The sequence below is a fragment of the Anabrus simplex genome, chromosome 1 (genome assembly GCF_040414725.1).
Source record: "Anabrus simplex isolate iqAnaSimp1 chromosome 1, ASM4041472v1, whole genome shotgun sequence".
NCBI classification, from domain to species: Eukaryota; Metazoa; Arthropoda; class Insecta; order Orthoptera; family Tettigoniidae; genus Anabrus; species Anabrus simplex.
In genome coordinates this window covers 732,661,060-732,675,143 of record NC_090265.1, presented here as the reverse complement: position 1 = coordinate 732,675,143, position 14,084 = coordinate 732,661,060, and the positions used below count along the sequence as shown (strand labels likewise).

General features: G+C 37.9%; 1 protein-coding gene across 4 annotated transcripts in view; it reads right to left on the bottom strand.

Annotated features, from left to right (window-relative positions):
• Positions 1-14,084, bottom strand: part of Esyt2 (extended synaptotagmin-like protein 2) — a 297,125-nt gene that overhangs the window by 123,431 nt on the left and 159,610 nt on the right. For all 4 annotated transcript variants that reach the window (XM_067136116.2, XM_068225186.1, XM_068225187.1 and 1 more), the window contains one exon: positions 665-713. In XM_067136116.2, the coding sequence (XP_066992217.2) occupies positions 665-713 (49 nt within the window). The remainder of the gene's footprint in view (positions 1-664; positions 714-14,084) is intronic.

The window sequence follows — 14,084 nt, the reverse complement described above, 5'->3', positions numbered from 1 at the left end:
TCCTTGATCATGTTTTCCCTCCCCTGGCTTTGATCTTCTGCCAATATAGCTTCATTCCTTGGCTTATCTGCTTCCTTCTTTCTTCTGGAAATATCACTTTTGAAGATTTCATTTCTCCTTCTTGGAAGCTTCTGAAGTCTGAAACTAATTGTCGAAAGTGGTTCCTGTTTTGGATGTCTTCAGGACTAATGCCCATTCTCTCCGTATCAGCATGTCATCTCCATAAACCACCTGGGAACAATTTTTTCTCTTTGAAATATGTAACGAGTTTTTGAGTCTGCCTTTCTTGATTCGTACGTAGGAGATGTCCATAAAATTGTATTCGTTGCTTCTTCATCGATTCTATAATTCTCTCAGTCTCAATCTTCGTTGTCTACCAACATATATAGGTCCCAGAATCTTCCTTAAGATCTTCCTTTCTTTCTTCTCCAGTTCTTCCAGCAATCCTCTGCTTATTAAATCCAAGGTTTCAGCAGCATATAGTCCTTCTGGTTTGATCACGGTGTTATATTGCCTTACTTTTGTTCTCAGACTTAAAATCTACTGTATTTGAAAGTCAAAAAATATTTGTTATTATAGTATTTGTTTTCAGAACCCCCCTCCGGAAAAAATCCTGGGTACAGCCTTGCATATTCCATATCAGACGTATACTCTAGCAACTTACCAAATCAGCCTCTCCTTTGGCTGCAATGGTGCTGACCTCTACGGTGGCCCTGAAAACAGAACACCACTTAATGCTGTCGCCTATGAGTCACATACAAGATGCTGTAGTCTGCTGTTAGTAGAGGTAACACATTTTCTCTATCTAACCAGAGAAAATGCTAACATTTCTTGTGTTGATTAGGAAGCAAATAAAAATGTCCGAGCTAGAAGAAGAAAGCAAAGCTCTGCTCACAGTTTGAGTGCTTCTCATGCAATTTAAGTGAATAAAAGTTCTGAGTGACTGAGGAGGCTAGCAGGAAACTGAACACAGCTCCTCTTCTTATTCTTTTTCGAAGGCTGTGTTTGTAACTTAAGCTTCCTTCTGTTCAACTTATTTTTTTTTTTTTTTTGTAAGTAGTTATAATTTTACATTTAATTAAGTTTTTACCTGTTTTAAATCACAAAAAAGCATATATCAAAACAATAACAATACTAGATTTGAATTTATTTGCAAGTAATACTCTTTTTAATTTCTGAAGAACTGCCCTACTGGCCCTGCTGTCCTACGTGACTGTGTGTGGCTGAGCCTTCTATAAGAATCCATTTGACTTTGCTTTATCTTCCAAGTTATTTTCTATGCCATTTCCACCTATTACCATGCTTTATGAGACAAACTCGTCTCCTCGTTTTTAGAAAAAGGAGTTCCTCTACGTTCACTAACTTTAAATTTAAAGTAATATTCAACTGCCAAGAAAATCATAACTCTTAAATGATGCTTTATATCAGAAGACCTCAAGATACTGTTAACATGTTTTCTTTCAGACATTTTATCTAGTGAATGACTGTTGGATTTCACAAAAACAGGGCTAGAAAAGTCCTTACAGTTTTCCCATTATTGCCCATGCCATATTTTATACTTCTTATGGCCAATTTTAACTTATGTCTTCGTATATTGGATGTCTTGTAACTTGTTCTCATCAGCTGAAGATGTTGCTAAATAGGGGAGATAACATGGACGGAAATGTTAAAGATTTTATAATATGTTCTTTTTGAATATAATGTAATATATTGAAAAGGTGGACTCCTTCAAACAATATAAACATTATATTCGATACGGATCAAAACATAAAATTTATTTCTTGTAATTCGCTACTACCGCATTCACTGGGCAGATGACCTGACAGAGACAGACTTGAAGTAATCTTTCAACTACTAGTCTGTGTTGAGTGCATATAACATATACCAAAGAGGTGTTAAGTACAGGAAAAAAATGGCCAATTGACACCTGCGAGATCTGAACCCACAAACTGTTGATTTGGCATTGGATGCCCTTACCAGTTGATTTACGGCGGCCTAGATCATATTTGTTCTGTTGGAAAGGATCTAAGCTCCAGGTGTAGTACCATTGTCATTCATTGTGGGCCAATTCAAAAAATATTGAATTTCACAACCGCAATGCACTATTACTTATTATGTCATGTACACTACACATGGAAGGTTGTTGGCTGGTTGACCATTCCTATTCAGTATATACTGAACACTATCTAATACACTGAAAGATTATTTCAAACAATGCTTCACATTATTGTAAGAATAAATTTCGAACTCATTTTCTGGATTTGCCTTGTATTTGCCACGGACTTCTACATTAAAGAAAGAAGATTTGGAAGAGCACTTTTTTAATTACAAGCAAGCCAGTCACTCATAACCTTTATCTATAACTGAAGGTCACATGCAAAGACGAGAATTGAATTCGTGTAATAATGCAAGTAATGTATGAAATACGGTACACATATCTTCTGGGTTGGCTTTTTGATGTGTTGAAGAGGCAAAAATTGCTAAAGCCCTGTCTCTTATTCAGGACGTGAAAGCATCAATATAATTATAAAAAATAAACGGAGAACACATTAAATCACCAACATTATTATCATTTAACGAACATGCAAAACTACTTGACAAAACAGAACGTAGCTCTCTCGACTAATAAAAAACAGACAAAATTCAAGCAACAGTGAATACAATAGTTCAATATAATATTCTCTTAACAGACAAACATAACAGTACTAAAGGTAAGTTCAGAAAGATTTCTTTTCCTGTCCACAAGGGAACTGTTTGAATCTGACCAGACTTTACTTAACTTATCATAAATTTAATGGTAAAAACCAATTTGCCATAAAATCAATAGTACCGAGCTCGATAGCTGCAGTCGCTTAAGTGCAGGCAGTATCCAGTATTCGGGAGATAGTAGGTTCGAACCCCACTGTCGGCAGCCCTGAAAATGGTTTTCCGTGGTTTCCCATTTTCAGACCAGGCAAATGCTGGGGCTGTACCTTAATTAAGGCCACGGCCGCTTCCTTCCCACTCCTAGCCATTTCCTGTCCCATCATCGCCATAAGACCTATCCGTGTCGGTGCGACGTAAAGCAACTAGCAAAAAAATTAATACTAGCGTTAAAATAGTTTGGAGCAATTACGCGATAGTGGATGTGCTGTAAAGTAACATTAAAACACTTTATACGGAACAAACTTCACCATCTATGGGTCTATTTTGGTAACTCATAAAAGACATTCAAGACATTTTCCTCACACGTAGGGGAAGAAAATATGTTATATGGACATGTTAGAGCTCATTCTCTACAACTCTACGCAGTACAGTGATCATGTGGAACGGAACGTACCAGCATAGAACATGTTCAAAATGCTCTCCGTTAACACAGATGCATGCAAACGCAATACTCGAGACACACATCAACATAACCAGGATTCAATGCTTAAGATAAAGTTGGAATTCAAGAGGACAAATTGGGGCGAATATTCGTTTATAGGAAGGGGAGTTAGAAATAACTTATCGAGGGAAATGTTCAATAAATTTCCAATTTTTTGCAATCTTTTAAGAAAATGGCAGGAAAACAATAGATAGAGAATGTACCACCTGGGTGACTGCCCTAAATGCAGATCAGTAGTGACTGATGGATTGAAAGTGACAGCGGGTTGTATTACTGGAGGGCATTTTGAACATTTCATGCAGGTGTGTCTCCCACGATTAATGTACAGTTGTAGAGAACGAGTTCTAACACGGAAATAAAGCATTTCCGTATCCACGTCCACATAATACCGGGGGGTCGGAAAGAACGTTAACCGGTTTTATGAGCATTACAAGGTTGGTCGTAATTATATCCCGCGCCATTGGCATCGTATCAGCTGCTGAACTTAGCCAATCGGATCACTTCGCAGGCAAATTCAAATGGGCTTTGCACGGCGCACGCTACTCAAAACTGGCCGAGAAATCAGCATCAAACACCAATACACAGAGGGTTCTGCACGTATCATCATAGCAGTGCGATCCTGCCAGTTCGCCAGTCCGTGTCCCACCTCCGGCAACATTCCTTCTTAGTGCTCTGAAACCAGTTTTGAGCGACGTACACATTTAGCAAAGCCCAAACCAGCTTCAGCAGCTAAAAAACTGACAATGGCACAAGATAATGAATTTTTAAAAATATTATTTATCAGTAGAGCCTCCGTGGCTCAGACGGCAGCGCGTCGGCCTCTCACCGCTGGATACCGTGGTTCAAATCCTGGTCACTCCATGTGAGATTTGTGCTGGACAAAGCGGAGGTGGGACAGGTTTTTCTCCGGGTACTCCGGTTTTCCCTGTCATCTTTCATTCCAGCAACACTCTCCATTATCATTTCATAGCATTTATCACTCGTTAATAAATCACCTTGGGAGTGGTGACCCCATTGTAATAACAGCCTATATATGTTTCATTCATTACAACCCTGACCCGGTCAATGACTGGAAAACAGGTTGTAGCTTTTCATTTTCATTATTTATCAGTATGACCAACCCCCTAACACCCGGTCCACGTTGTTTCCGAACACCCTCCCTATTTCCTTCTTCTATGTGTGGCGAATGTGTTGTGAATGTTTGGCTGTACCAACATCCACGATTGAGGAATCTGGCGCATTTCCATTCAGCATCACTCGTGTTGTCAGCCTCTATTGAAACCCTGAAACACGTTCCATTTAAAACTGCAGCAGCAGCAAATATTAGTTTATGTGTACAACGCAAACAGTTCCCTCGTTAGTGAAAACATTATCCCCACACCTCAGAGAAGACACAGTGCAACACACACACGAGGCAAGACAGGTGGACAGACAGAAGACCAGAGAAAGCAACACAAACTAAACAACTACCTGGTTGCTCAAAACACAAACATCATAGTCACAACACAGGAACACATTCTCCTCCAACTTCTTCACTCACTGCTCTGGCAAACAATACACATATTACACAAAGAATAACATTACCTCAATCTCTGGGAAACAGTTGTTAGGAATGAATAGGAAAAGATTAGACCGTCCCATACATGGCATTTACTTACTACATTTTAAAATTAATATGCAGACAGGTGGAAATATGAAAAGGTTAAACATGACAGGTCACACTGGGAAGAGCGAGCAATAGAAAGAGGAGACAAGGTCAAACATCACAATATGGACAACTTGTTCTCTCTCCTTATCGATCCAAGTTCACAACTCTTCTCCGCCTCCACTGAGCTTGTACACAAGCAGCAGCACAAAGCTGGGAAACGGAAACAATCTTGTCTCGGGAGGAGGAGACTGTCCTTGCCTCCTCTTCTCATTGCTCTCTCTCCCCTGTTGTTGTGTTCATTCTGATGTGTGTTCCTTTTCAAATTTCCATCTCCCCATACACGACTGATTTAAAAATTGTTTGTTCCTTCCCAATTACATTTTAAAATGCAATACTTGCGCTATTTGCAAGTTGTGTTAACCGTTTATAAGCGTCATCCAAATTTGAGTGTTTATTACAGATTATGTCAACCACTTATAAGTGTCAGAAGTTTATAGATACTTCTGACATCTATTGGCCTTATTTTGCAACAAAGTACTACATTTTATTTCCATGGAATATCATATTCCGTGTAGAATTCATGTGCCCATGCACACGTTTTCTGTGTGGTCAGCAGTCAAAGCAATATGGCTTCCGCACTAAAACCCCCAAGTGTAAACAAAGTAATTTAGCAAACAGTGATACTGAACGAATGTTCTTGCTTTCCGATGAAAGTGAAAACGAAAGTGACGATTATTCTTCTGAATCAAATTATGAATTCCATGATGACTGACACAAATGTGAAGAAATTGAAAACGTACAGACGGACTGGGTTACGTTTGGTGGGCCGCGCATCAGATTCAATTTTACCGGCAATAGTGGGATTCATGCTAACTTTGGGGATAATCCCAAACCATTGACGACAATATTTGAACATTTTCTTAGTGACAAAAAATTATCTGAAGTTTAAAAAAATACAACACTTGGAAAATTAATGCTCAGTTAAGGGGTTAACACTTTACGTTCCAGTGTCAGGGGCAGCCCAACAAATACATCTGTTGCACTCCTGTGTCAGGTGAATATGACCACCTTATTATGCCATGTTGGTTATTTTCTTATGCTGTAGTCTTGTAGTAGAAATCTTCAGCTACATCTATGTGCAGTATAAATTGATTGTTTTTAGTCATTTGTTAGTTTGATAGTTTTATGTTTCGTTATCGGTGTTTTGTCACAACTGATCTGTCGGGCCGAGGTAGCAAGCGAATGTGTGCGAATGGGGTTAGCAATTTACTGAATGATAGTGAGAAGTCTCATATTAGTGTCTTTAGTAAGAATGAAAGTTTACCCGCTAATTAGAGTGACTCAAACAGTGAAAGTGTTCGTAGATCTGATAATAGTGGAAGAGCTGATGTGGTTCATAGGCAACAAGTAGCCAAATGGAATTTGTATGCTTATTTGCTGTGGTTAGTTTTCAGTGCACAGAGTGGTGTAAAGTTAGGTCAAAACTGTGAGAAGCCTCTCAAATTTTTTCAGTTATTTTTTCCTGGTGTGATACTTGAAGAAATCATGTCTGAAACTAATAGATATGCACATGAGAAGGTTTTTGAAATCACATCTCTCCAGCAGTATTCAATGTGCAACACTTGGGCTGAAGTTATTCAGCCAGAAATTAAGGTATTTATCAGAGTCATACTGAATATGGGTTTGAATCTGAAATCATCAAGTGAAGAATACTGGTCTGAAGAGTGGATAAAAAATATGCCATTCTTCGATGACATATTTTTGCGAAAAAGTTTCCTGCAGATCATCCGGATGTTGCATATCAATAAATCAACCCCAATGCTCAAGGATATTCCACTAGAGGCAGCAAAATTTAAAAAAAAGTATGTATGCATGACCGATGTTACTATTCTGGTATAAAACTAGGTGTGTTATTGCTTGGAGCCCGAAGGGTTAAAGCTGCAACCCAGGGCTTAAATCCAGAGAATGAATGGGGTCAATCACCTGTTTGGGACACAGCTATTTACTGTTGCTAAGCTATTACCAGTGGACATGCAGAGGATAAAGTTCAAGTGTAATATATGAAGGTGAAAATATTTTTGAGGTCACTTTACATTAATCTCAAATGAATTTAAGAAGATATTTGTTCTGGAAAAATATCTATGCAAGAGCATGAGTAGGTACCCAAACTCTACATATCACTTCAGAAGTGATGACATGTCTCAATACATAGCTGCCAACGTTAGTCTTTCTCCTGAATAGGAAGTGGACACATGCGTCTCGCATCAAAATGACAAGAGTCTTTTCATGGATGGCCAGAGAGCAGACTGGTATTCCGTGTACTTTGGTCCAATAATGCTGTTATGACGAAGTGTTCTTAGGCGGTCCTACCCTATACTGGGAGTGTAATACCAGCCTTGCCTCAAACATTTGCTATACTGATAAACTTGGAAAAGAGAAAATATGAAAACAATATTTGTAAACATACAATAATATCTTCATAAGCTAACAACCAATTTATTTCATATGAAACTTCAACTCCCCCCTCCTCCCACTAGCAATATATCATGTACTATTACTGTGAAAAGAAATCTGATCAGCACAGAATGCAGCCAGTGACGTCTAGACATCAGATTGTGCCAAAGTAAGAAGTCTCTTGAAAGAGTGAAATGGTGTAGGAAACAAAAAAGTGACAATTCTTGAATGAGATAAGTGCAGGACCTGGAAATGTCATGCGTTACAGAGAAACGTTTACAATAACATCGTAGATTGGTTACCCTCGAAAATACAGAGCTGAAACACTGAGCAACACACTGAAATGAAAAGGAAGACCTCACACGACACTGAAACATCATGATAATATCCAGACGATAAAAGAAGAGCAGGAACCATAAAAGAAGTGCTAACAATAATAAACCTCGATACGGTTTCTATGTGGGACAGAGAGTTCTAGCAACACGGAATGCAATCCGTCTAGAAAGCTATTTAAAAAACATGCCATGCAACAACAAAATACACAAAACAGAAAACGATGTCATTCCAGAGTTGATTTCTTGCCTACAAATACATCAAGTTTATAATACTGATCTAGACCAGTGCTCTAATGTTAATGCTTTATGTTTGTCATGTATTAGCCCAGCGGTGGCCCAGTCGTGTGTAAACTCACACATGCTGTAAGAAACCGACTGCATCTCCTATAATATACTGTCAAAACCGTTTACTGCGACCGCTCTTAACGACGTATTGGATATAATGGCGAAATATGACGGTCCCAAATAAATCCTATATAACCAATGCATTTTAAAAAATTGCATTTGTTATTAAGACATCATATAAAACAGTATTTTTCACATTTTCGGATAATTGTATCGACTATAACAACCACTGTTTATTTTTTACTGTTTTGAGTTTTGAGACTGCTGACAACAATGTAAAGCTCATTTTCAAACTTTTGTTTTGAACGGATTGTAGATTTAAAATCAGTCAAGGCAAGCATCACTGTGAAAATGTAGCAAAAGAAAGGGAAAGTGTTTAATATTGAAGATAAGTCTACATAATATGGCAATTAGGAAATGAAGGAAACAAACGTCAGTTTCGCAAAGGAATTGGGTGTATGACACTCAACAAAGATAGAGAAGTTCTCATGTATTAGCCAAGACTGTGTGCAACATTGTTGCTACTTCTTTGCACACACATTATTTTATACTTTGCCAACACAATTGCCTGTAGATTCTGTGTTAACATTAGGAGAAAAATAATGTCATTGGCTTTACGTCCCTTTTACCGTTTTCGAAGACGTCGATGTGCCGGAATTTAGTCGCGCAGCAGTTTTTACGTGCCAGTAAAGCTACAGACACGAGGCTGACGTATTTGAGCCCCTTCAAATACCACCAGACTGAGCCAGGATCGAACATGGGGGTGAGAAGGCTAGCGCCTCAACCGCATGAGCCACTCAGCCCGACAACAGAAGAAAGATTTCTTCTCGGGTCCAATCCACAAATTTCACTTTTGTTTTTTGAAGTTTTAACTTTATGATGTTAATCAACAATGGAAGTGTGCAGCCAAAAACTTATAGAAATAACAGTTTTAGCAACAAGAAAACCCAGTTTGTGCGACTATCGCCTATAACAGCTTTCCACTGTATTCCTTGAACAGTGCTAACAGAAAACTTTTACACATTTTTTCTTTTTTTTTTTTTCTTTTTACAATTCATTGTTGTGAAACTTCTTACAGAACATTTATATTTACAGACTGAGTAATGGAATGAGAGGGTTCTGTCATAATCACCATCATTTCGTGTTAAAAATACTCTGAACAGGCAAACACGATGACAGTGTTCTGAAGGAAAACAAAAAACGAACTTCATTTAAAGCCTGAATGTTAAAATGAGATGTATTGCTAATTTCTTCGAGCTTGATACCAAATTTATTATTAAGCAAGTATTTTTTTTAACTGTCAGTAAATAAGAACTTAATACTATTTCTGTTGGATATGAAGCCATCTATCTAGTTTGCAAGATGATAACTCTGAAATGTGAGAAAAGCAACAAGAAACTACCTTCTTCGATCAATTTCCCTGTTTCAAAAATTCAGAAAAATCTATTGAAATTAAAATGCTTGGTTTTGAAAAGATAGGAAAAAGCAAGTCTAACTGTGATTTACAGAACACAAGTTCATCATAAACATTATCATCTGGACAATGATTTATGGAAATATGCAAGCACTCTATGAAATAACAAAATATGACATAAAAACTTTTATGTATGTTACAAAAGAAATTAAATTGTCCAAACATTGCACAGAAGACTTTTTTAATTTCAATTTTTTTTGTGAATATTAAATTCTTTGTCCTTGGCCGCTTAGAAAAACCAGATTTAATTTTTCACATGAAAATAACAAAATACTTTTAACTGAATTCATTTTTCACTGTAGAGAAGACTGTAGGATTCCGAGGATGTCCAACGTGTGTCCTCTCCAACAACAGCTATGTCAACAGACTCCCTCTCTGCTCAGAACAGCAGGGATGTAACCACTTAACAGTGAATGTTATGTGAATCACTCTTTTGCCCTTTCTATTTCTGACAACTTTCATCTTGCAAAACATGTTATCTTCAAACTTTATTTAACCACAAAGTATTATGGGAACTAAATCAAAATAACCAAATACTAACAAAATCACTTCACATTGGCACAAAATAAGTGAGTAAAACTTGGAGAATGGCTAAAACAATAATTATGACTAAAAATATAAGCTTTTGTGCCATTCATTTGATGAAATATGACAATGTTAAAATATAGTTAAATAGGCACAAGCTTCAAAGAAAATCGGTACAGAAACCAGAAAGCCACCGTCCGCATGGAAGACTGCCAAATTATTTGAGACAAATGAGGTAGTCCACCTAATCAATACAATATAAAATTAGTACTTCAATTTATTTACCTATTCACCTTTGTTTCATAACAATCAACTAAGATCTAATTTAACATCAATCTATTCTATCTTAATTTTTTACCAATTGCTTTTAATTTCATACAAGTCTTCAACAAATTATTTATAGATTTATATTTATTGAAGTATACCAACAGATCATAAGAATTTTCAAGTGTGTTACATCCTCAAGACAATGACTTATTGGAGTGCATATTGAATACTAAATCTGAACTATTTTCAAGTATTATGCTATCTATTTTTATTGTATGTATGGCCAATAAGTTTAAGTGTTTTAAGATCTTATGGCTGATGATGGCCTAATATCAATAGGCTGAAATTCGTACCATGATTAAAATGAATTCAAGTACCAATTTTAAATTACTGATTAGGTGGAATGTATCTCATTTGTCTACAATAATTATATTGTCCTCATTACAGAACATGAATATTATAAACTTTGATGGAAGACAGCTTGTCGGGGTTGTGTCTTATATCCCCTGTTTTTAACATTTACTCACAGCCAATACTGGACAAAGCACACAGATGGTATCTGCATCATCAATATTCACTAGTCAGATGATGCCGTGCTGCTTGCAGACAGCGCAAAAGATCTTCAAGCCTTGCTGCAAGTACCATAGTTGTATTCTGAATAAACAATGGGAGCTCAGCCAAGAGATCAAGGCAAGAATTTAGCATGTGCAAAATACCTTCAATAAAATGAAGAAGCTCCTCGCAGCAACCGCAATCTGAGTCTAGATGTGTGGCTGTGAGTGGGGCTATGCATTTCCCACACTACTGTAAGGAATGTAAGTGTAGACTCTGACCCAGGCCTTGTGCAGGGTCTATCAGCGGATGTTATGTATCTTAGGGAGGAATACTGAGGTGATGAAAAGACTGAACAAGAACAGCGAAGTACTACTTTTCATCAAGAAGCGGAAACTTTAATATTTCAGACACGTTATGCGGAATGAAAAGCACAGGATCCTACAGTTGGTGATGCAGGAGAAGACCACAGGACAACTGAGACGTGCCGAAGAAGAACCCCATGGACTGGTTTGGGATGAGTGCAATGCTGCTTTTCCATGTGGCAGAGTCAAAGGCTACAGTTAGTTTCTCTCATCGATTGGCTGGCAGGCACACCCAGCTTATGTGCCTCCCATTGACTTGTCAGTTCCCATTACACAGCATAACGACGCAACGGGAATGCCTGCACTTCGCAGTTCAGGTCCATGCTTAGAACGCATAAACGCATATTAAGCGTTGATCTGTCATTCCAACTGTTCTCAAGCTGTGAAGAGTTACTTCGGGGTATAATTCTCATGCCTCCACGTGTGTACATGGTAGAGGAAAGGGCATTTATGTATGATAATTATGTGAAAACGGAGTCTCGGAGGGAAGTTGTTAGGTGATTTGTAACAATTTTCAGGTGCACGCCCTCCACACAGAGAGACCATGCAAAAACTTGTAAACAAATTAAGAGGAACTGTTTCTTTATTCGATAAGAAGCAAAGTGTAAAAGAAACATGTACTTAACAAGGAAAAAGTAAATAAAATCGCAGAAAGATTAGAACATACGCCTACAAAATCCCCAAGACGACTTGGACAAGAAGCCAGGGTTTTGAAGAGCTCAGCATGGCGGGCTCCGAAAATGTTAAAATTGAAACAATCAAGACGATGTCAGAAATGTGCGGATGAAGGAGAACATTTCCAACATCTCCTGTTGTAAGGTACGAACTAATTTTCTTAATTCTTAATTACAAATTTTCTGAATTCTTATTTTCTTCATTTTAAAAGTTATCGTATGTCATGCATGGATAGAGTGAGCAAAGTGCTGTCCTCGTGTCAATGCTGCAGAGCAGGAAGTGACGAGCCAACGGAAGGCAAATAAGCTGGGCGCGCCTGCTGGCGAACCGATGAGAGAAACTTGCTATAGAATAGTCGTGATGATTGCCAACTTTCAATAGAAGATGGCACAGCAAGAAGAAGAAATTATGCATCCAATAAAAACCGTGAGGATCGTATGCTATAGAGTACGCAAGGACAAGTTGGGCAATTAGCAAGGAGAGACTGAAGAATATTATGGAAGATTCTGGGCTACAGATGGGTTGATGGGCAGCTATAGCAAGTTTGAGCTCCAGTGAAGACAGAACCAATGAAATCATCAATTAAAAACAAAATATTACTGTTCTCTAAGGACATATCTCTGTATGATTAATGACTACAAACATGTGGAATTTCTTAAATCAGAAAGCTGTTTGCAATAATGTGCAAGGAAGACCTGAGACAAATTGAATCAGAAGACTATGCAGACAGGTTCAAGAGACAGTAGGAGCAAATTTTCACAAGACAAATGTGTTTAAGTTTGTAAAAGAGACAAGGACAAAAATAAAACATCATAGAGATCTAAGCCATTATTAAGTTAAAGAAATTAATAGGCTTCATGACATTTTAAATGGAGAACTTATATTTATTTATTTACTTATTTTATTTATTTATTTCAATTATTTTTTATATTTTTATAAAAGCAACTTAGTTTCAAACATACACTATCTGATCAAAAGTATCCGGACGCCCCTAATTCACTCCAGACCCCAGCGTCCAATATCACTACCTTCTCTGGTTTTGGCTCTTGAGGAAGAAAGGACTGCCATTCCTCCACAGACTTTCAGACACCTCATTAAAAGTGTCCCCAGCAGAGTCACAAAGGCGTGACGTGGGTAAAGCTGGTAGTGGTGCTGATTGTTTTTTTTTTCCTAGTTGCTTTATGTCGCACCGACACAGATAGGTCTTATGGCGACTATGGGACAGGAAAGGGCTAGGAGTGGGAAGGAAGCGGCCGTGGCCTTAATTGAGGTACAGCCCCAGCATTTGCCTGGTATGAAAATGGGAAACCACGGAAAACCATCTTCAGGGCTGCCGATAGTGGGGTTCGAACCTACTATCTCCCGAATACTGGATACTGGCCGCACTTAAGCGACTGCAGCTATCGAGCTCGGTGCTGATTGCTTTAAGAGGAAGTACAACTTGGTAACCATTCTCTATGTAACACTAATCAGAGAGAAAAAATGAAAAGGCTCCAATACTTCAAAAAATGAAAATATCGGCCAAAGAAAGATAAGGGCCACGAAGGGCGTGAAAATGAAAGACTCCCTAGACCTCAAATGCTCTAATATCAGTACAATTTATGACTTCATCATATAGTTCCGTATTGATATAGCATTGGGCACTTCTATTTTTTTTTTTCATTTTCTGAACAATGAGTTTTGTAATATACCACGTGATTTTATGGCTGAAAAAGTCTCATATAGAGATAAAATATGTCCCAAAATATGTTTAATATGTTTTTGTATTAAATAGTTTTCACTTGTAAAGTGATGTGTATTGATTGGGTAGACCATAAACCTAACAGGGTTTCTTAATTTTTTTGCTCTAATATCGTCGGGGTCAGAAAAGAACAAGAGTTGACCAAGAGAGGTCGGGTAGGATAGATGAGAGTAAGAGCACAAGTAAGTAGAAGCAAAGCCACAACTCAGCTAAGAGTCCTGCGGTCGCCAACCTACCCCCCCCATTTAGTAGCCTCTTACGACAGGCAAGGGATACCTTGCCACCGACAGGGGTAATTTCAGATAGGTGTCTGGATATTTTTGATCAGGTAGTGTA